The sequence below is a fragment of the Pan paniscus genome, chromosome 14 (genome assembly GCF_029289425.2).
Source record: "Pan paniscus chromosome 14, NHGRI_mPanPan1-v2.0_pri, whole genome shotgun sequence".
NCBI classification, from domain to species: Eukaryota; Metazoa; Chordata; class Mammalia; order Primates; family Hominidae; genus Pan; species Pan paniscus.
The window spans coordinates 49411653-49435414 of record NC_073263.2 but is presented as its reverse complement, the minus strand read 5'-3'; the positions used below and the strand labels follow the sequence as shown (position 1 = coordinate 49435414).

At 37.4% G+C, this 23762-nt stretch overlaps 1 protein-coding gene across 3 annotated transcripts in view; it reads left to right on the top strand.

The window, feature by feature from the left end:
• Nucleotides 1-23762, top strand: part of SUCLA2 (succinate-CoA ligase ADP-forming subunit beta) — a 59276-nt gene that overhangs the window by 18483 nt on the left and 17031 nt on the right. For all 3 annotated transcript variants that reach the window (XM_003811416.6, XM_063595954.1, XM_034936712.3), the window contains 2 exons: nt 9969-10097; nt 14762-14900. In XM_003811416.6, the coding sequence (XP_003811464.1) occupies nt 9969-10097; nt 14762-14900 (268 nt within the window). The remainder of the gene's footprint in view (nt 1-9968; nt 10098-14761; nt 14901-23762) is intronic.

Sequence of the window (23762 nt, the reverse complement as noted above, 5' to 3'; positions counted from 1 at the left end):
CCCTTTCATTTGAAATTTATAGAGGAACTGAAAATTAAACCATCATTTCAAACATTTCTCTTTACTTAGACTTGCTAATGTTCTCTTCTTTAGCCTCAGAAGGCTCTGAATTCTTTTATTTAAAAAAAATTTTTTTTATATTGAAAGGAGTTCTAATACTAAGTGCCCATAGTTTAGCTAAACTTCAGAGGCTAAGAGCATAGTCCTGCACATGATTGCCCTTACTTTAGACACCAGCCTCAATTTTGGTGGTCCCCAGGTTACCCTCATTTCTGACTAGCTAGCTACAAATTTGAGGGTTAATTCCCTAGAACGACTCACAGAGCTCAGGAAAATGTTAAAGTTAGGATTACAGTTTTATTATAGCCAAAGGATATAAAAATCATAACCAGCCAACAAGGTCTGGGAGGGTTCCCAAACACGAAGTTTCCACTGTTCTCAGGAATGTTTTGTCTTGCTAGCATCTTAATGTGTGGCACTATGCAGAATATTGCCAACCCAAAGCTCCCCAAGCTTTTGGTGTTCAGAGATTTTTTTTTTTAGATTGTCAAAAATATAACAAAAAATTTACCTTACCCATTTTGAGTATGCAGTATAATAGTGCATTCTCAGAAAGAAAGAAGGAAGGAAGGAAGGAGGGAGAGAGGAAGGAAGGAGAATGTTAATTTCTCTTTTGGTAAAAGGAACAGAGTAAAACAATTTGTGCACATTTTGTGCAACATCTGCAGAACAGATATCCAAATCTTTTTTTTCTTTTCTTTAAATTTTCTAGAACTTTTTTGTCTTACAAAATTAAAACTATTCATTGAACGGCTCCCTTTTCCCTCTCCCACTTCCCTCCAGCTCCTGGTAATCACCATTCTACTTTGTGTTTCTAAAAGTTTGAGTATTTTAGATACCTGAAGTAGTTGTCTTTTTGTAACTGGTTTATCTAAGCATAATGTCCTCAAGGTTTATTCATGATGTAGCGTATGACAAAGTTTCCTTATTTATGGCTGAGTACTATTCCATTTTATGTATATACTGCATTTTCTTTATCCATTCATCTTTTGATGGACATTCAGATTGCTTTCATCTCTTGGCTATTGTCAGTAATGCTACAGTGAACATAGATGTTCAAATATTTCTTTGAGATCCTGTTTTCATTTCTTTTGGATGTATACCTAGAAGTGGGATTACTGGATCATATGGTAATTCTATTTTTAATTTTTTTGAGAAGCTTCTATAATGTTTTCCATAGCAGCTGTACCGTTTTCTTTAATTAATTATTTTTTTGAGACAGAGTCTCGCTATGTCTCCCAGGCTGGAGTGCAGTAGTGCAGTCTCGGCTCACTGCAACCCCAGTCTCCCGGGATCAAGTGATTCTCCTCCCTCAGCCTCCTGAGTAGCTGGAATTACAGGCACCCACCACCACACCCTGCTAATTTTTTTATTTTTGTATTTTTTTGAGACGGAGTCTCGTTCTGTTGCCCAGGCTGCAGTGCAGTGGTGCGATCTCGGCTCACAACCTCCGCCTCCTGGGTTCAAGTGATTCTTCTGCCTCAGCCTTCTGAGTAGCTGGGACTACAGGCGTGCACCACCATGCCCGGCTAGTTTTTGTATTTTTAGTAGAGACAGGGTTTCACTATGTTGGCCAGCTGGTCTTGAACTCCTGACTTCAGGTGTTCTGCCTGCTTTGGCCTCCCAAAGTGCTGGGAATACAGGCATGAGCCCACTGCACCTAGCTGAGCCGTACCATTTTATATTCCAACTAACAGCAGATAAAGCTTCCAATTTTTCTGCATCCTCGCCAACATTCATTTTCTGTTTTTTTGGTAGTGGCCATCCTAAAGGATGTGAGATTATATTTCACTGTGGTTTTTATTTGCATTTCCCCCGTGATTAGTGATACTGAGTATCTTTTCATATGCTTACAGGCCATTTGCAGATCTGCTTTGGAGAAATGTCTATTTAAGTCCTTTGCCCATCTTTAGATTTTTTTGTTTGGGTTTTTTATTTTTTATTTTTTTGGTTATTGAGTTGTAGAAGATCTTACATATTCTGAATTTCAGCTTTTAACCAGATATATGGATTGCAAATATTTTCTCTCATTTTGTAGATTGCCTTTTTACTTTGTTGATTATTTCCTTTGCTATGAAGTTTTTAAGTTTGATAGAGTTCCATTTGTCAATTTTTGCTTTTTTTCTGCCTGTGCCTTTGGTATCATGTTTAAGAAATCATTGCTAAAGCCAATGTCATAAACTTTTTTCTCCGTTTTCTTCTATGAGTTTTATAGTTTCAGGTTTTATGTTTAGGTCTTTAATCTATTTTGAGTAGATTTTTGCATATAGTAGTATTGGTAAGGGTCTAACTTCATTCTTTTGCATGTGGATATCCAATTTTTCTAGCACCGTTTGTTGAAGAGACTGTTCTTTTTGTCCTCTTGTGTAGCTTTCGCACCATTGTTGAAGATCATTTAATCATACACCTGAGGGATTATTTCTGGGTTTTCTGTTCTATTCCATTGGTCTATATGTCTGTTTTTTTATGCATTATGCTGTTTTGATAACTGTAACCTTGTAATATATTTTAAAATAAGTGTGAGGCCTCTAGTTTCTTTTTTTTTCTCAAGATTGTTTTGACTGTTCTGGGTCCTTTGAGATTATGTATGCATTTTAGTGTATTTTTCTATTTTTATAAAAAAAAGCCATTGGGATTTTGATAGAGATTACATTGAATCTGTAGATTGCTTAGGGTAGTATGCACAGTTTAACAATATTAAGTCTTCCAATCTGTGATCACAAGATGTCTTTCCATTTGTTTGTGTCTTTTTATTTTTATTTTATTTTTTATTTTTTTTTTGAGATGGAGTCTCGCTCTGTCACCCAGGCTGGAGTGCAGTGGCATGATCTCAGCTCACTGCAACCTGCATTTCCTGGGTTCACACCATTCTCCTGCCTCAGACTCCCGAGTAGCTGGAACTACAGGCTCCCGCCACCACGCCCAGCTAATTTTTGTATTTAGTGGAGATAGGGTTTCACCGTGTTAGCCAGGATGGTCTCGATCTCCTGACCTCGTGATCTGCCCGCCTCAGCCTCCCAAAGTGCTGGTATTACAGGCGTGAGCCACCGCGCCCTGCCTGTTTGTGTCTTCTTTAATTCCCTTCAGCAGTGTTTTGTAGTTTTCGGTTCATAAGTCTTATGCCTCCTCGATTAGGCTATCCTTAAGTATTTTATTCTCTTTGATTTTAACTGGAATTATTTCCATAATTTCCTTTTCACATTGTTCACTGTTACTGTATTAAAAGGCAACTTATTTTTGTTTGTTGATTTTGTATTCTGCAACTTTGCTGAACTGATTTATTCTAAGAGTTTTTTGTGTGTGTGTGCAGAATCTTTAGGGATTTCTACATATGACAACATCTCATCTGCAAACACAGAATTTTACCTTTCCTTTTCTCTTTGGATGCTTTTTATTTTTCTTACCTGATTTCTGTGTCTAGGACATCTAGTGCTGTGTTGAATAGAAGCGGCAAGAGTGGGCATCCTTGCTTTGTTTCTGATGTTAGAGGAAAAGCTCTCAGCTTCTCATTTTTGTGGATGATGTTGGCTGTAAGTTTTCTTTTTTATTTTTATTATTATTATACTCTAAGTTCTGGGATACATGTGCAGAATGTGCAGGTTTGTTACATAGGTGTACACGTGCCATGGTGGTTTGCTGCACCCATCAACCTGTCATCTACATTAGGTATTTCTCCTAATGCTGTCTCTGCCCTAGCCCCCCCACCCCCCGACAGGCCCCGGTGTGTGATGTTCCACTCCCTGTGTCCATGTGTTCTCATTGTTCAACTCCCACTTATGATGAGAACATGCGGTGTTTCGTTTTCTGTTTCTGTGTTAGCTTGCTGAGAATGATGGTTTCCAGCTTCATCCATGTCCCTGCAAAGGATATGAACTCATCCTTTTTATGGCTGCATAGTATTCCATGGTGTATATGTGCCACATTTTCTTTATCCCGTCTATCATTGATGGGCATTTGGGTTGATTCCAAGTCTTTGCTATTGTGAATCATGCCACAATAAACATACATGTGCATGTGTCTTTATAGTAGAATGATTTATAATCTTTGGGAATATACTCAGTAATGGGATTGCTGGATCAAATGGTATTTCTGGTTCTAGATCCTTGAGGAATCACCACACTGTCCTCCACAATGGTGGAACTAATTTACACTCCCACCAAAAGTGTAAAAGTATTCCTATTTCTCCACATTCTCTCCAGCATCTGTTGTTTCCTGACTTTTTAATGATCACCATTCTAACTGGCATGAGATGCTATCACATTGTGGTTTTGATTTGCATTTCGCTAATGACCAGTGATGATAAGCTTTTTTTTGTATGTTTTTTGACTGCATAAATGTCTTCTTTTGAAAAGTACATGTTTTTTGGCCGCATAAATGTCTTCTTTCGAAAAGTATCTGTTCATATCCTTCTCCCACTTTTTGATGGGGTTGTTTGTTTTTTTCTTGTAAATTTGTTTAAGTTCCTTGTAGATTCTGGATATTAGCCTTTTGTCAGATGTATAGATTGCAAAAATTTTCTCCCATTCTGTAGGTTGCCTGTTCACTCTGCTGATAGTTTCTTTTGCTGTCCAGAAGCTCTTTAGTTTAATTAGATCCCATTTATCAATTTTGTCTTTTGCTGCCATTGCTTTTGGCGTTTTAGTCATGAAGTCCTTGCCTATGCCTATGTCCTGAATGGTATTGCCTAGGTTTTCTTCTAGGGTTTTTATGGTTTTAGGTCTTACATTTAAGTCTTTAATCCATCTTGAGTTAATTTTTGTATAAAGTGTTAGGAAGGGATCCAGTTTCAGTTTTCTGCATATGGCTAGCCAGTTTTCCCAACGCCATTTATTAAATAGGGAATCCTTTCTTATTGCTTGTTTTTGTCAGGTTTGTCAAAGATCAGATGGTTGTAGATGTGTGGCATTATTTCTGAGGCCTCTGTTCTGTTCCACTGGTCTATATATCTGTTTTGGTACCAGTGCCATCCTGTTTTGTTTACTGTAGCCTTGTTTTGGTACCAGTGCCATCCTGTTTTGTTTACTGTAGCCTTGTAGTATAGTTTGAAGTCAGGTAGCGTGATGCCTCCAGCTTTGTTCTGTTTGCTTAGGAGTGTCTTGGCTTTATGGGCTCTTTTTTGGTACCATATGAAATTTACAGTAGTTTTTTTCTAATTCTGTGAAGAAAGTCATTGGTAGCTGGATGGGATAGCATTGAATCTATAAATTATTTTGGGCAGTACGGCCATTTTCATGATATTGATTCTTCCTATCTATGAGCATGGAATGTTTTTCCCTTTGTTTGTGTTCTTTCTTATTTTCTTGAGCAGTGGTTTGTAGTTCTCTTTGAAGAGGTCCTTCACATCTCTTGTAAGTTGTATTTCTACATATTTTATCCTCTTTGTAGCAATTGTGAATGGGAGTTCACTCATGATTTGACTCTTGTTTGTCTGTTATTTGTGTATAGGAATGCTTGTGATTTTTGCACATTGATTTTCAGTTTCTCATTATTGTGTATGATGTTGGCTATGAGTTTTCTTATATGGCCTTTATTATATTGAGGTTGTTTCCTTCAGTCTTTGTTGAGTATTTTTATCGTGAAAGGGTATTCAATTTTGTTAAATGCCTTTTATGTATCAATTGAGATTATTGTGGTTTTTGTCCTTCATTCTGTTAATAGCATGTATTACACTGAATTTTTGTATGTTGAACCATCCTTGTATTCTAGGAGTTAAGTCCCACTTGATCATGATGTAAAGTCCCTTTAATGTGTTGTTGAATTCAGTTTGCTAGTATTTTTTGAGTTTTTTTTTCATCATTATTTTTTCAGAGCTATTAGCTTGTAGTTTTCTTTTAATACCTTCTGATTTTGGTATCATGGTAATGCGGGCTTCATAGAGTGAGTATGGAAATTTTCCGTCCTTTTCAATTTTTTAAAAAGAGCTTGGGAAAGATTGGTTCAGTTCTTTAAATGTTTGATAGAATTTTCCAGTGAAGCCATTTGGTCCCGGGCTTCCTGTTGCTTAGAAGTTTTTGATTACTGATTCAGTATCATTACTAGTTATAGAGCTGTTCATATTTTTTATTTCTTTATGATTTTGAAGATTGTTTCTAGCAAGTTATCAATGTCTTCTAGGTTATTCAATTTGTTGATACATAATTTTTCATAGCAGTCTCAGACTCTTTTTCTGTGACAGTTGTAATGTCTCCTTTCACTTCTGATTTTTGTTATTTCAGTCTTTTCTATTTTTTTATAGTTAAAGGGTTGTCAATTTTATTCACTTTTTCAATGAGCCAATATGCAGTTTTGTTGATTTTTTTTTTTTTCTGTTCCTTGTTTCTTTTATTTCTGCTCTAATCTTTATGATTTTCTTCCTTTTGCCAACTTTGGGTTTAGTTATTCTCTTTGTAGTTTCTTGTGGTATAAATATAGGTTGAGCCTCCCAAATCTGAAATTCTGAAATCCAAAATGCTATAAAATCCTAAGCTTTTTTAGCACTGACATGACACTCAAAGGAAATGCTCATTGGAGCATTTTGGAATTCAGATTTTTAGATTTGGGATTCTCCAATGGTAAGTATAATGCAAATATTTCAAAATTCAAAGAAATCCAAAATCTTCTGGTCCTAAGCATTTCAGATGAGGAGTACTCAACCTGTTAAAAAAATCAGGAGCTGGGTATGTTTCCTTAGTTGTAGCAAGCTGTGTCAACTTCTCTCTGGGATGTTACACATTTTCTGGTATTGCCATGAGCCTGTGTACTCTCCTTTGTTCTCGATGCCCCACAGGCATCCAGAGTATGCTGGTTCCCCATCAGCACCCATATCAGTTGAGACAGGAAACAGTCCCTTGGACAGCCCTCCAAGAAGCTGGAATGTTGAACATGTGTTCTACTCTTCTCTTTCTCTCCCAGTGGAGAAGCTTCTTAATCCCAAACTATGTTAGTTTGAAGTGGTGGGGGGAAGGATGCTGATGTGGATAAAATGAAATGGCTTTTCTTACCGATTTCATTGCAGATGTTCTTGGCTTTGAGCTTACCTGGGGTACTGTGACTTCCTAATTGGTTACTGTCATTGTCATAAAAGGTTTTTGGATCATATATTGTTGCTAAAGTGTTTTTGTCAGGGAGCAAGGTCTTGGGCTTCCTATTTTGTCATCTTGCTGACCTTGGTGTCCAGAGTTTTCATTGGGGTTCTATGGTGTAGGCATTAAACAAAAATTTTTTTTTAATTTTAAATTTTTGTAGAGACAGGTTCTCACTATGTTGCCCAGGCTGGTCTCAAACTCCCGGACTCAAGCAGTCCTCCTGCCTTGGCTTCCCAAAGTGCTAGGATTACAGATGTGAGCCACCACACCCAGCCTGGGTATCACTGATTGAATCATTGTCTGTGCAGTTGACTTAGCCCATTTCTTCTATGCAGAGTGGGTTGATACAATTTGACTGAAAGCCCCAAACCTCTAATCACATTATCAATCTTTCTGGCATGGTCATTGCCCACCTGAGTCATCTCCTTAGTGTAAACTGTCTAGGGGCCCACCATGAGGCTCCTTGGTAGCATCAACTATCAGATGTGGTTGGAGGGTTTAGAAGTTACTTCCAAGACCCTGGGGACAAAAGTCATCCGAATTCCTTGTTACAAATGTATACAGAAATCGAATACATGGTACACAATCATTTTTTCCTAAATAAAAGTTTAACACTCTTAAAAAAGTGATAGATTCTTCTTCTTTTTAATTTTTGTTATTGCCTTATTTTAAGTATTTGAAGGACTGTTTAATTCTCTAAACAGTAATGAATGCAATACTATTCCTTTAATTTATACTTTAAATGAGTATGTTACTAAAACACTAAGTGCTAGGATAGAAAAGTGGAATTAGGCTGGGCACGGTGGGTCACGCCTATAATCCCAGCACTTTGGGAGGCGAATCACCTAAGGTCAGGAGTTCGAGACCAGCTTGGCCAAGATGGTAAAACCCTGTCTCTACTAAAAATACAAAAATTAGCTGGGCATGGTGGTGCATGCGTGTAATGCCAACTACTTGGGAGGCTGAGACAGGAGAATCCCTTGAACCTGGGGGGCGGAGGTTGCAGTGAGCTGAGATCGCACCATTTCACTCCAGCCTGGGTGACAGAACGACACTCCATATAAAAAAAGAAAGAAAGAAAGAAAGAAAAGTGAAATTAGTCTTTTGATTAAAAAAAAAAGTTTTCATGCCTGTTTTTTTTTCTGGATGTAAGAGTAGTATGTTCATTGTAAAAAAATTTTATTTGGAAAATAGTTGCATTTAAAATAACAAAAGTCTTTTAATGTTTTATTTCCCACTCTTTTATTGTTTCTGTCAATATGGAGCACATTGAAACGCACTTTATGTTAAAAAATAATACAATTGAGAAAACGACCTAGGGCTTTGTATCATTTTTTTCATACATAACACTACATGTAAACATACACTACATTACCCACTACAGATCAGTAGTTTCCTGTCAGTAAATAATCTTTAAATGCAGTTTTACTGTTTCTCTTTTTTTCATGTTAACATTATTTCTAGTTTAATGCATAAATTAGTAGATCTATTAGATAATTTATGATTTTTTCTTGATTGATTTTCAAGGCCTTAAAGGTTAATAATTGTTAGTATTGATACCTTACCTTCTCATATGGTTCATGACAATAGCCAGAGCTATTCTTTCAAACTAGTTAGCTTTCTCTTTTATTTATTTTACTTTACTTTTTTTTTGAGACAGGGTCTTTCTCTGTCCCCATGCTGGAGTGCCATGGTGTGATCACAGCTCACTGCAGCCTTGATCTCTCAGTCTCAAGCCATCGTCCCATTTCAGCCTGCTGTGTAGCTAGGACTAAAGGGGCATGCCACCATGCCTGGCTAATTTATTTGTATTTTTTGTAGAAATGGAGTCTTACTATGTTGCCCAGGCTGGTCTTGACTCTTGAACTCAAGTAGTCCTTCTGCCTTGGCCTCCCGAAGTGCTGTGATTACAGGTGTGAGCCACTGTGCCTGGCCAGCTTTCTTTTTTATTGTCTTGCAGTAGGGCTAGAGCTTAGACTTTCCCTCTTCTTAGGCTTTTTCTTTCAAATATCTGTTTTCAGGATTTTCTAGTGTTTATGCTTTAAGCAATACTTTTAATGTCCCCTCAGTTTTTATGAAAAATGCATAGGTTATATTTCACATTCATATGTTTACATATTTGGTGTTAAGTTTTTTTTCTTTTCTTTTTTTAAAATTATACTTTAAGTTCTGGGATACATGTGCAGAAAGTGCAGGTTTGTTACATAGTTGTACATGTGCCATGGTGGTTTGCTGCACCCATCAACCTGTCATCTACATTAAGTATTTCTCCTAATGCTATCCCTCCCCTTGCCCCAACCCCCTGACAGGCCCTGGTATGTGATGTTCCCCTCCCTGTGTCCATGTGTTCTCATTGTTCAGTTCCCACTTATGAGTGAGAACATGTGATGTTTGGTTTTCTGTTCCTTTGTTAGTTTGTTGAGAATGATGGTTTCCAGCTTCATCCAGGTCCCTGCAAAGGACATGAACACATTCTTTTTTATGGCTGCATAGTATTCCTTGGTATATGTGCTGCATTTTCTTTATCCAATGTATCATTGATGGGCATTTGGGTTGGTTCCAAGTTGTTGCTTTTGTGGTATAAGTTTTTGTGTATATTTTAAATCTATTTTCCTTGCAGGCAAGCCATTATTTTCTTCTTTTTTTACTTTTTTGTCCATTGCTTTAATTGAATATAAGAGGGCACTATGCTGGAGATGTGAGGATAAATTCTCAAGAAAATTTTAAAATGTGGGTAGAGAGTAATAGATGCTTACATCTGATATTATGCACGGGTAGGTTTTAAAGTTTCATTGATGAGTCTAAAATAAATCTAGAGTTTTGGTTGTTTACTTCCCTTGCCAGGGTCCTGTATTAATAGGAAGTTCACATGGTGGTGTCAACATTGAAGATGTTGCTGCTGAGACTCCTGAAGCTATAATTAAAGAACCTATTGATATTGAAGAAGGCATCAAAAAGGAACAAGCTCTCCAGGTATGTTGTATTCCTGAAAATTTTCTAGCTTATGATTAGAGAATTATGATACTTAAAGATAACTGTGCAACTGAAGTAATTGTCAAAACTTATTTAAACATTTTGAGTGTCAGGCAAGTTAATAACTTGTTTGAAATAGCTCATTTTGGAATTATTTACAATTTTTTCATATCTCTATAAATATTTCAATGTGGATTCTTTTAAAAGAGTCACTGGCCGGTCACGGTGGCTCACGCCTGTAATCCCAGCACTTTGGGAGGCCAAAGTGGGCAGATCATGAGGTCAGGAGTTCGAGACCAGCCTGGCCAATATGGTGAAACCCCCGTCTCTACTAAAAATACAAAAAAAATTAGCCGGGCATGGTGGTGCGTGCCTGTAGTCCCAGCTACTCGGGAGGCTGAGGCAGAAGAATCGCTTGAACCCAGGAGGTGGAGGTTGCAGTGAGCCGAGATTGTGCCACCGCACTCCAGCCTGGGCAACAGAGTGAGACTCCGTCTCAAAAAAAAAAAAAAAAAAAAAGAGTCACTATACCATTACCCTATCTAGTAAAATTTACAATAATTTCTTTTCTTTTCTTTCTTTTTTTTTTTTTTAAGACGGAGTCTTGCTCCGTCACCCAGGCTGGAGTGTAGTGGCGCCATCTTGGCTCATCACAACCTCCGCCTCCCAGGATCAAGCAATTCTCCTGTTTGAGCCTCCCAAGTAGCTGGGACTACAGGCACCTGCCACCACGCCTGGCTAATTTTTTTGTTTTTAGTAGAGATGGAGTTTCACCTTGTTGGTCAGGTTGGTCTCAAACTCCTGACCTCAGGTGATCCACCCGCCTCGGCCTCCCAAAGTGCTGGGATTATAGGCGTGAGCCAGCGTGCTCAGCCAACAATAATTTGTTAGTATCATCACTTAGTCATTCAAATTTCTCTAGTTGTTTCAAATCAATTTTTCATCTACAATTTGTTTGAGTCAGCATCCAAATAAGGTTCTTCATTGTTATTTTATTTATTTTCTTTGAGATGGAGTCTTGCTGTGTTACCTCGGCTGGAGTGCAGTGTTGCCACCTTGGCTCACTCCAACCTCTGCCTTCTGAGTTCAAGCTATTCTCCTGCCTCAGCCTACCGACTAGCTGGGACTACAGGCGCACGTCACCATGCCCGGCTAATTTTTGTATTTTGTTTTAGTAGAGATGGGGTTTTGCTGTGTTGGCCATGCTGGTCTTGAACTCCTGACATCAGGTGATCCGCCCTCATTGGCCTCCCGAAGTGCTAAGATTACAGGCGTGAGCCACCGCGTCCGGTCCCTTCATTGTTGTTGACTGATAAGTCTCATAGGTCTTTTATAACTTACAGGTTTCTCTTTTTTGCTGTCATCTTTTTTCTTTCAGTTTAGTTGTTGAAGAAACTGAGGTGATTATTATTCATTGTTTTTCGTAGTCTGGATTTTATATCTCCATGGTTTAAGTGGTTAAACATTTAAAATATTCCTGTGTCCCCTTTATTTTCTGTAAATTGTATAGTTTAGTCTGGATTTTATATCTCCATGGTTTAAGTGGTTAAACATTTAAAATATTCCTGTGTCTCCTTTATTTTCTGTAAATTGTATAGAATGGATGGGACACTGTCTTACATATCTCCATAGTAGAGCTGTGGTTTATGAATGATTTTAAGAATTCTATGAATGCTGTGGTCCTTCTTTCAGTTCTTTCAATTTGTATGTGTTCACAATAAAATTTTGCCTACAGTTTTACTGGTTTTCTCTATTGTCCTTGTGTGCTGCTTCCCCTCCACTCTTCCCCCCACTAAAGAAAAGCCCCCATTGAGTTTAATATTAAGGCCTGTGAGAGTTGCTTGGTAATATTTGTAATGCTGCTATTGAATTAAATTGTTTGCTTTGGATATAAAAATAAGTGACTCATCTTTTCATTTGTTTGTTTTTGAGATGGAGATTCTTGCGGGTGGATCATGAGGTCAGGAGTTCGAGATGGAGATTCTTGCTCTGTCGCCCAGGGTGGAGTGTGCAGTGGCGCAATCTTGGCTCACTGCAACCTCCGCCTCCTGGGTTCAAGCAATCCTCCCACCTCAGCCTCCCAAGTAGCTAGGATTACAGGCATGCACCACCATGCCCAGCTAACTTTTTTTTGGTATTTTTAGTAGAGACAGGGTTTCACCATATTGGCAGGCTGCACCAGAACTCCTGACCCCAAGTGATCTGCCTGCCTGGGCCTCCCAAAGTGCTGGGATTACAGGTGTGAGCCGCCACGCCTGGCCTAATGACTCACCTTAAAAGAAGAATTCGAATATTGGACTTTGAAGTTAAACATTTCTTTTTTTATTATTATTTATTTTTATTTTTAGTTTTTTTTTTTGAGACGGAGTCTCGCTCTGTCGCCCAGGCTGGAGTGCAGTGGCGCGATCCTGGCTCACTGCAAGCTCTGCCTCCCAGGTTCACACCATTCTCCTTAAACATTTCTTAATGAGAAAACTATGTCAGAATAAGTTTATGATATTGAAGTACAGCAAATGCAAGAATTATTTTTTTTTTTGAGACGGAGTCTTGCTCTGTTGCCCAGACTGGAATGCAGTGGCATGATCTTGGCTCACTGAAACCTCTGCCTCCCGGGTTCAAGCGATTCCCCTGCCTCAGCTTCCCAGGTAGCTGGGATTACAGGCGCCCGCCACCATGACCAGCTAATTTTTGTATTTTTAGTAGAGATGGGGTTTCATCATGTTGGCCAGGCTGGTCTCAAACTCCTAACTTCATGATCTGCCCACCTCGGCCTTCCAAAGTGCTGGGATTACAGGCGTGAGTCACCGTGCCCAGCCAAGTGCAAGAATTTTGACCGGCACAAAGTTTTAAGGAGATAAATGTTTCTGATGGATAATAAAGCAAATTAATTTTGGCAAATGAATGATGTAAATGTTTAAAAGGCATGGATTTGATTTATTAGGTAGTTACGTGAAGATGATGATTGGAGAGTGAAATTTAGATGAGGAAGAAAATACTTGATTTACAAGAATACATGGAGGAATAATCTAAGATTATAGCATTTTGCATGATGGTGATAAGTGGAAATAGAGCCTAGCATTAGAAAATTGATGTCATAATGGATTGATCAGAATTACTTTGTAGTTTTCAAATGTTTAAGCCTAAACATTTGGTTTTAGTTTTTGTTTTTTTAGGTGAGTTGTGACATAGTGAAAAACTTTCATAATAAAATGGTACTTTCATATTATTCTTTATTTGAAATAGGTCAAAACAAAAGATTACATTCCTTAGTGCTTTTTTTTGTTGTTGGGGGGAGACAGAGTCTCACTCTGTCGCCCAGGCAGGAGTGCAGTGGTGTGATCTCGGCTCACTGCAACCTCCACCTCCTGAGTTCAAGCAGTTTTTGTGTCTCAGCCTCTCGAGTAGCTGGGATTACAGGCATGCGTCACCACACCTGGCTAATTTTTGTATTTTTAATAGAGACAGTGTTTCACCATGTTGCCCAGGCTGGTCTCAAACTCCTGGCTTCAAGTGATCCGCCCTCTTTGTCCTCCCAAAGTGCTGGTATTACAGACTTGAGCCACTGCGCCCAGCCTACATTGTTTAGCTTGATCATTCACTTTACTTATTGGCATTTGACTCTTTGCAAATATCTTCTTCATCTTCAAAGAATTTAAGATTTTTTGTTATTGAAAATGAAAAGAATGTGTTACAACCTTAGATAGCAACTGAAAAAGAGGAAAGAATTCTCTATAGTGTTCCTGAGCAGTGGCAGCACTGTTAGAATAAACACATAGACATGTATCCTCTGTACCAGTGGTTCAGAATTGCTCATGGAACTTGAAACATGATAGATGCTTGATCCAGTAAAGAACTTGTCAACTAGAACTTCTGAGTTGGGACCTTGATATTGTATTGTTTAAAAGCTCTGTGGGTATCTCTATTTGGGAATCCCTCAAGACTGTAAACTCTTTTATTATAAAGTTAAACATCTTTATCTTTTGGGCCTAGCACAGTGCCTGGAATGTATTAGGTGCTTGGTAGATTTTTGAATGAATGGGATAACACTCATTTGACTGTATGACATGTATTCTTATTGCTTGGTAGACACTCTTTATAAATTATACAAAAGGTAAAATAGGGTCTTCTAATATTTTGGCTTTTCTTTGGACCATAAGGGTTGTCAGTCCACATTTTATATTTTTAGTAGAGATGGGGTTTCACTGTGGTGGCCAGGCTGGTCCATAACTCCTGGCCTCAAGTGATCTGGCCCCTCAGCCTTTCAAATTGCAGGCATTACAGGTGTGAGCCACTGTGCCCGGCTCACATTTTATATATAGTTTTAATAAAATATAAACCTCTTCTTTCAGCTTAGGTTGGCAGTAAAGCTTAGGCAGTATGGACACTATGGAACTGGAATCTAGGCCAATGAATGGCAAGTTACTTGATCTCTCTGAATCTCTTTCTTATCTATAAAATGGGCATAATATCTACCTTTTGAAGATTTTGAATAAAAAGTTTTGTTTAACCATTTAGTAATGGTAGCTGCTATTTCAGTAATTAATGTTTGACTATAAATGACTCATGTTTATCATTTAAGTGATAAACTACAAGGCTTTTTATTTATAGTAATGTTGATTAGACATATGCAAACTACCTATAATAAAAAGACATATTGATTTCAGCTTGCACAGAAGATGGGATTTCCACCTAATATTGTGGAATCAGCAGCAGAAAACATGGTCAAGCTTTACAGCCTCTTTCTGAAATACGATGCAACCATGATAGAAATAAATCCAATGGTGGAAGATTCAGATGGAGCTGGTAAAGTATCTTCTTTTGTCTAACATGATTATGCATTTATTTCTCTAACATGCTTCCCTAAGGAAGTTAAATCATAGAAGTTAAAGAAGTTAAACTTCTACCTATGTAGAAGCTTTTTAAAAAAAATAACAGAATGAATATGAACAAATATTAAACCCATTAAAACAAAACACTATTAAACCCATTAAACAAACAAACAAAAAATAAAACAAACACCTTATAGAGACGTGCACAGAGGGGTCGGAACTGTACTGTCCAATACAGTGACTATCAGCCACACGTAGTTATTAAAATTAATTAAAGTTACATAAGATTTAAAAATTCATTTACTTAGTTGCGCTAGTCATGGTTCAAATACTCAATAGCCAAATGTGGTTACCATATTAAGAGAGCACACACACAGAACATTCCCATCATTGCAGAAGGTTTTATTGGCCATGCTGGGTTAGTGTATGCAGTGTGGTGGTGATTGAGCTGTAATTTTATGGAATTAGCTATCTGGATATATAGATTGCATACAATATACATTTTGCATCTTTCTTTATTCACTTAATAACATATTCTGGGGAACTCTTTATGTATATGGGGTCTTTATATATTAGGGATGGCAATCTTTTTTCTGACATTTGGCGTGAATCTTTTTCTGAGATTGTCCTTTATTGTTTAATGTTGTTTAATGTTATTTGATTTTGGGGGAAATATTTTTGTTTTTGCATGTACTCAAATCTCATTACTTTTTTTTTTTTTTTTGAGACTGAGTCTTCCTTTGCTTTGTCGCCCACACTGGAGTGCAATGGCGTGATCTGGGTTCACTGCCATCTCCACCTCTTGGGTTCAAGTAATTCTTCTGCCTCAGCCTCCCAAGTAGCTTGGACTACAGGCATGCACCACCGTGCCTGGATAATTTTTTTGTGTTTTTAGTAGAGATGAGGTTTCACCATGTTGGCCACGCTGGTCTTGACCTCCTGACCTTAGGTAATCTGCCTGCCCCTGCCTCCCAAAGTGCTGGGATTACAGGCGTGAGTCACTGCGCCCAGCTGAGTTCCATTACTTTTATGCTGAGAGATTTTTTTATTCTCCATCTTAAGATCAGTAACTATTCATCCTCAATGTGTTCTGTTTTTTTCTTTTGGGTCAGTTTAGTCAGAGATGTTCTATTTTTTAAATTGTTTCATTTTTTACTTTTAAGTCTTTAATCAATTAATATTTTACTTTAGCTTTACTTTTAGTTTTTTAGAGTATCTTATTCTACTTTTAGTAATGCTAAAGTAAAGGTTCTGCAGTGAGAACTTTATTTTCTTTTTTTAAGCTTTCTAGTAAAACTAAAATTAGATTAAATTGCCTTCACTAGATGTTCCTTATGCCCCCCTGTCCGCGCTTTTTTAAAATTTAATGGGCTACCCAACATTTGGAAAAACACTTTTTTAATCCAAATACTGATTTAGAAAACCTTAATACTGAGTCACAAATTTAAAAGTTTCAGCAGATATCCAAGAATTCATAACACAGATGATGATCTGTAAACACAAAGCAATAACATTGGAAATTAATATAAAATATTATATTTTTAAATTTTTTGAGACACAGTCTTGCTTTGTTGCCCAGGCTGGAGTACACTGACACAGTCACAGCTCACTGCAGCCTTAAACTTCTGGGCTCAAGCGATCCTCCCTCTTCAGCCTCTTGAGTAGCTGGGACTACAGGCCCATGCCACCACCATGCCTGGCTAATTCTTTTTAAAATTTTTTGTAGAGACGGACCCTCAATATGTTGTCTAGGCTCATCCAACTCGTTTACTCAAGCCATCCTCTTACCTCAGCTCCTGAAGTGCTGGGATTAAAGGTGTTGAGCCATCACACCCAGCCTTTTTTTTTTTTTTTTTATTTAAAGAAAATACTTTAAAATAATTTCTGAATTAATGAAGAAATAATAATGGAAATGAGAAAATATTTCAAACTGAACAACTGCAAGGAATGTAGGAATTGTGAGGAATACTCATTATCAAAGGGGTCAGTTTCTTAATATTTAGGTTGGTGCAAAAGTAATTGCAGTTTTTGCCATTTTTTTTTTTTTAAACGGCAATTACTTTTGCACCAGCCTATCTAACTTAAATGTGATTATCTAAGGATTAACTAAAAACTGTCCAAGAACCATCCAAGAGTGGATCCTTATGCAGTTTATATGGAAAGTAAAAGGATAAGAATTGCCAATTTTTTTCCTATTCAACAGCATTAATTTAATTTAATGGGTGATGTTTTGCTGAACTAAATCATTCCTTACTGTGAATATGGTACCATGTGTGCTTTTTTCCCCTTACTTTTAAATTTTGATACAGAAATAAATACTATAAGGAACTCCCAAATACACTTTACTCAACATTGCCAGTTGTTTACATTTCACCCTGTGTTTTATTCTCTTTCTGCTCTCTTTCTATCTGTGTACACATGCATTTGTGTGTATAAAAATATAAATATATTTGGAACCATTAAGAGTAAGTTGGAGACATTGTTCTTCTAGTGTCTAAAAACGAGAATATTCTTTTCTTTTTTGAGACAGAGTCTTGCTCTGTCGCCCAGGCTGGAGTGCAGTGGTGCAATCTCAGCTGACTGCAAGCTCCACCTCCCGGGTTCTCACCATTCTTCTGCCTCAGCTTGCCGAGTAGCTGGGACTACAGGTGCTCACCACCGCGTATGGCTAATTGTTTGTATTTTTAGTAGAGATGGGGTTTCACCATGTTAGCCAGGATGGTCTTGATCTCCTGACTTCGTGATCTGCCTGCCTCGGCCTCCGAAAGTCCTGGGATTACAGGCGCAAGCCAAGAACGTTCTCTTATATAACCTGACTACATTTATTAAAACCAAGAAATTTAATACTGAGAAAATATTATCTAATTCATAATACATATTCAAATGTAGCCAGCTGTCCTAGTGATGTCCTTTATACTATTTTTCCCCAGGACCACCAGGATCACACATTGAATTGAGTTGTCACATCCATTTGACCTGGAACAGATCTGGAAGTTTGATTTATTTCTTGACCTTATTTTTTGTTGTTCCTGTTTTTCTTTGTTTGTTTTTTTAAAGAAGGGGTCATTTATTTCATAGAATGCCCTTCAGTTTGTGTTTCTCTGTTTGATGTTCCCTCATGGTGTTTTTTTCCTTCATAGTGCACAATGTCAGGAGGTACATTATGTTGGTTTGTTCCAGTATTGATAATGTTAACTTGGCTCACTTGTTTAAGATCGTTTCCAGAAGCTTTTTTCATTATAGAGTCATTAGTTTTTCCCGTTGTAATTACTATGAAATTTGTGGGAAAATATTATATTCCTTGTCAAACTTTTACCCATTAGTTTTGGCATCTGCTGATGATTTTCTAACTACATAATTCCCTCTATATTTACTAGTTGGCTTTGTATTATACAGAAGAGCTTTCTCTTCTGCCCCATTCGTTTGTATCAGGATGGGCTCATCCATTATTTAATCAATGAGTTATCCATTTTAATCCTTATTTTGTTACGCAGACTGTCCCAGATTTGGCCAGCAGAGGCCACTTTCAGGCTTGCTCCTGTGTCCTCTTTTTTTTTTTTTAAATAAATGAAAAATTATAAATAAAATTATAATTTAACTTACAATATTGAAACAAATACAGACTTTCAGGAGGTTGTTAAATTAATAGTCTTGCATGCCCTTCACCCAATGATGACATTTTTTTTTTTTTGAGACGGGGTCTTGCTCTGTCACCCAGGCTGGAGTGCAGTAGCGCGATCTCAGCTCACTGCAAGCTCCACCTCCCAGGTTCACGCCATTCTCTTGCCTCAGCCTCCCAAGCAGCTGGGACTACAGGTGCCCGCCACCACGCCTGGCTAATTTTTTGTATTTTTAGTAGAGACGGGGTTTCACCGTGTTAGCCAGGATGGTCTCGATCTCCTGACCTTGTGATCCGCCCACCTCGGCCTCCCAAAGTGCTGGGATTACAGGCTTGAGCCACCACGCCTGGCCCAATGATGACATCTTATTTAGCTGTATATACACAAACAGTTAGTTGACATTGGTTCATTACTGTTAGCTAGACTAAATATTTTACTTAGTTTTCACCATTTTTTTTAACATTTTAAACCTGCAGTTATTTGTGTGTATATGTATAATTTTATTTAATTTATTCCATACATAGATTTGAGTAGCCACTACCACAATCAAGATACAGACTATTCCATCAACACAGGAGACCTCTTTGCATTCACATCATCTACCAATTCTTTCCTACCCTGTCCCTGTGCCCTGGAAATCACTAGTCTATTCTTCATCCTCTATAGTTTTTTTTTTATTTTGAGAATGTTACATAAATGCAATCATATAATATATAACCTTTTAAGGTTGACCTTTTTACTATACATAATGCCTTTGAGGTCTATCCAGGTTGTTGCATCTTTTTCTTTTTCATTGCTGAGTAGCATTCCACTGTATAGAAGTACCTGATTTCATTCAGCCATTTACACTTTGAAGGATATTTGGGTTATTTCCAGTAGTTTGCTATTACCAACAAGCTGCTACAAACATTTGCAAGGTTTGTGTGACTGTAAGTCCTCCCTTTGTCCTTTTGATATGCCCATATTTTTATTTGAGCAAGCCTTTTACATTTTGTGCAACAAGATATTCCAGGATTATCTTCAGTTTTCCTTGTCACAGTTCGGCAATCCACCTTTTCTCCAAAGGACCCTGGCTTCTTTTTGTGGAAAACAATATTTATTAATAGGTACCAAGATAGACATACTACTTAATGCATATTGCTAATCTTGTCATTGCTTCTAGGCCTTTTCAGCAAACAGAACCAAGAAGTATGTGTGTGTCTATGTGTATGTATATGTTTGTACACGTACATAAAAACACACCTATATTTATGTCTTTTTTGTTTGGTTGTTTGTTTTGGGACAGAGGCTCGTTCTGTTGCCTAGGCTGGAGTGCAGTGGCATGATCTCAGCTCACTGCAACCTCCGCCTCCCGGGTTCAGGCAATTCTCCTGTCTCGGTCCCCCGAGTAGCTGGGATTACAGGCACGTGCCACCATGCCTGGCTACTTTTTTGTATTTTTAGTAGAGATGGTGTTTCTCCATGTTAGCCAGGCTGGTCTCAAACTCTTGACCTCAGGTGATCCGCCTGCTTCAGCCTCCCAAAGTGCTGGGATTACAGGCGTGAGCCACTGCACCTGGCCTTCTATCTGTGTTTTTAAAAATCTCCAAATTTATACTGATAACTCTAATTCCACTTGAGTTCTTCAAGGTTCATTCTAGTTTTACCACTTTCTATGTTTATAATTTTCTTATTCAACATTTACATAAATGGCTTTTATTAGCTTCAATATAGTTATTCCTTTCGTTACCAAAACACCAGGGGTTTGGTCAAGGTCCTGCTGCACAGAAAGTCAATCACTGAGAAGTATTGCCAAAGAAGAAGGGTTTAATTGGGTGCTGCAGCTGAGGAGATAGGATCTCAGTCTCAAATCTGTCTCCCTGACTGACTAAAACCAGGGGTTTATATGGCAGGGAAGAAACGTAACAATGTGTAAGAAAACAAGAACTAGGGAGGGGCAAGGAAGCAGTCATGATGAATACGTGGTAAGAGTCTCATTGTCTGGATGTGGTGATCTGGTGAGTTGCAGTTCTTCGATACATTTTTTTGAGAGGTCCCAAGGTCCCTTCCTGAGGAAAAACTCGAAAGTTTTAAGCTTTAAGACCAGAAAGGTCAATTTCTGTGTTTATCCAAAAGAACAGTCTATGGGACTGTTGGGTCGGTTTCAGTCTTCCCTTTCTATTTATCAGTTCCTCAATCATGAGGAATCCAGTCATTGGTCTTTCTGGCTGCTTCATGCTGAGGAAGGGTGTCATAGGCAGCTCCATACCATAGGTGACTATGTAGCCACCCAGGAATCAAAGGTTCATCTAATAGAGAGTTTCTTCTGACACATAGTATTTCTCTCTCTGGCGTACCACTTCCACCAAAGACAAACCACAGCAGGATCTACCTGCAAAATAAGCTTCTACCAATCTACCTGCAAAATAATCTTCAGTCCCATATACTTGGCCTGATTACCCGCACACAGTGCGACAAGAATCATTGCCCATAGATTCTTCCAAATTGGCTTTGCTGGAACATTTCACAAGGTCATTTGAGTCAAAGTCCTAGGAAAATAACCAGTTCCTCTGGCTGTGTCCCATTACAAAAGAAAACAGGTTTTTATTAAATGTATGCAAACAAACACATTTTCCATGAATTAAGAATATTCACAGTTTCCAAATTCTGGAGAAATTAGGCAGAGAGAGAAATATGCCTCAAATTCTACTTATAAAAGTATCCTCTACTCAATACACTTAAAGTATATATCAAGGCTATATATAGCTCAAAAGGAACATATTCTCCAGACTCTGAAAAACAAAAAACAAACAAAAGAATCATCAATATTTCAAACAAAAAAAGCCATAAAAATTATTTCAGTCTTCATTATTTCAGTCCATGCAATGAACTCCTGCTCTGCTTCATATTGGGTTAGCAATCTTTATAAACACATCAGCTCTTTAATTAGAGTCCTGAAAGGTCTCTCTAATCCAGGGGCACAAACTCCAAAGTTTTTAGAAACCTGCATTAAAGAATCCTTTTCATGAACTCCTCCAAAGAAGCAAGCCCTGGACCATAGGTGATTATAAGTCACTTTTAGAGGAGATTAAAAGCAATATATCAATTGTGGATGTTGAAAGTCATAAGACAGTCATAAAGACACAGTTGATAAGGATATTTGGTTACTTGTGTGGCATACAACAATTTAACATAATCATAATTACTACTGACAACATATATTAAGACACATCAGAATTTCAGGAATGTCATACAATCCTGGAATGCATATTAACAACATATCTAAATAAATATAACCCAAAGACAGTTAAATACTACCTCACATTTGATAATGCTTCCTGTATAATTCTAACATAACAAGCCTAATAAGCCTAATATATCTCTCTTGGACGTCAGGGAACCTAATATCCAAAAAAATTGGTTTGAGGTCAAAAAGACTGAATTTCGATCTTGAAATTTTGCTTATAGAAAGTTTGCCAAATATCAAAGTTTTAAGACACTTGTTATCACAAAATAGAATCACAAAGTCACTGTAAAATGTCATTCATTTAGCCAAAATTATACAAAAACATTTACTTTTTCATAGAGAGGAGACTAATTTTCCTAAGCAATAAGATGTAATAAAGATAGCATGCCAACTAAACCTGTCTGGCCCCTCCCCCTCCATTTTCTCTTTGCAACTTACTCAGAAGGTAAACAAAATCTTTTATTTCTTAATATTACACAAACATTTTGTTCAAAAGCAAAAACCAAAATTTTCCTTTATATGATATATTATTAAAGTTAATAAAACTGTATAAACAAATCTATCTAATTTTAATCAGTTTGACCATAAGGTAAGATTTCCATAAACTTTTAATAACTGGTCCCAATTTTCTTTTTAAAGAGCATATCAGTGCTCCAAGAAAACCATGTTCTTCTAACACATAGACCCAGATGCTGGCCTTGCATCAGTGTGCTTTTGGTATTAATGTTTAATTTATAGAAAAACTCTGACCTTATCCCTCAAAATCGGCCTTTACAGCTTTACAGTCTTACATGGCTACCTCTTCCGCAGTGATCCCTGGGCCTAGAGGGATTGAATCATTTTAACTTCTGGCCCTGTGTCTCATAAAAGCAGTTCATTATGAGTGTTCATCTTCAAACCAGTGCGACACCTGCACATATTCTGTTCACAAGTACACATGAAAGCCCATCATTGATAAACATCTTGGGATCAAAAGTCACTAGAAAGTCTTTTTTTTTTTTAACTACTTAATTCAAATGAATGTCACTTAATTTTAATAATGGTCAACACAACTAAATTAGTTTGAGGAGAAAACCTAATAAATATAATTTCCTTAATGACAGGGCCAGTCTTTTCTGAACATTAAAACTTTGTACCCACATCACAGTTTTTCTTCATTAAATTATTGATTGAATTGAATTATCTTGGATATAAACATTTAAACATTTTTATTCTCACCTACTTTTTCCAAATAACAGAATATATAATGTACTGTTCAGAACTTGTCTTTTATTATTATTTTTGTGTGTGTGCCAGAAATCTTAAAGCTCTTGTAGTTCTTTAGATCATTAGAGGTAAGCAAAATCCACCAAATTTTAAATGGCTGGTGTCCTCTATCAGTTTTTAAAGGTTTGACCACAGTAGCTTAGGAACTTTAGATAAATAGGGCAAATTGTAGAACCAAATAAAAGCTTTCCATTAGAAACTTAAAAAGTTTACGGTTTTATATATATGTATACACAAGCAAAACCCACAGGAGAACAACAGCAAACAAATGAAAATTAGAAGCAAAAAACAAACAGGAAACCCAGCCCTCAGTCTTTCCCCTACTCAGTCTACCCTGGAGGCTACAGTGTTACCCAGAACCTCCCAAAAAAACCACATGATGAATATTTTATTCCTGGTACACAATTCAATAACCTTAAGTCCACCAATATCACCATACATCTTGTGCAATCAAGAAATTCACTCTAGGCCCATGACCAGTAAATACTCCAGCAGTATCCATGCAAAACAGCTAACATAGTGTGAAGCAATGCAAGCATGTATGTGAAATATGGGTCCACACTAGATCTGGCTTCATGCTTAACTATTAAGAATTGCTAAATTGCTGATGCATTTCTTTACAGTATTTCTTATTTTACCTTCATCAAGACTAAGAGCTTTAACTATGAAATGTTAATTAGCCAAATTTCTCTCGTTCTCAGGTTTTAAAGGATCTATTATCTAA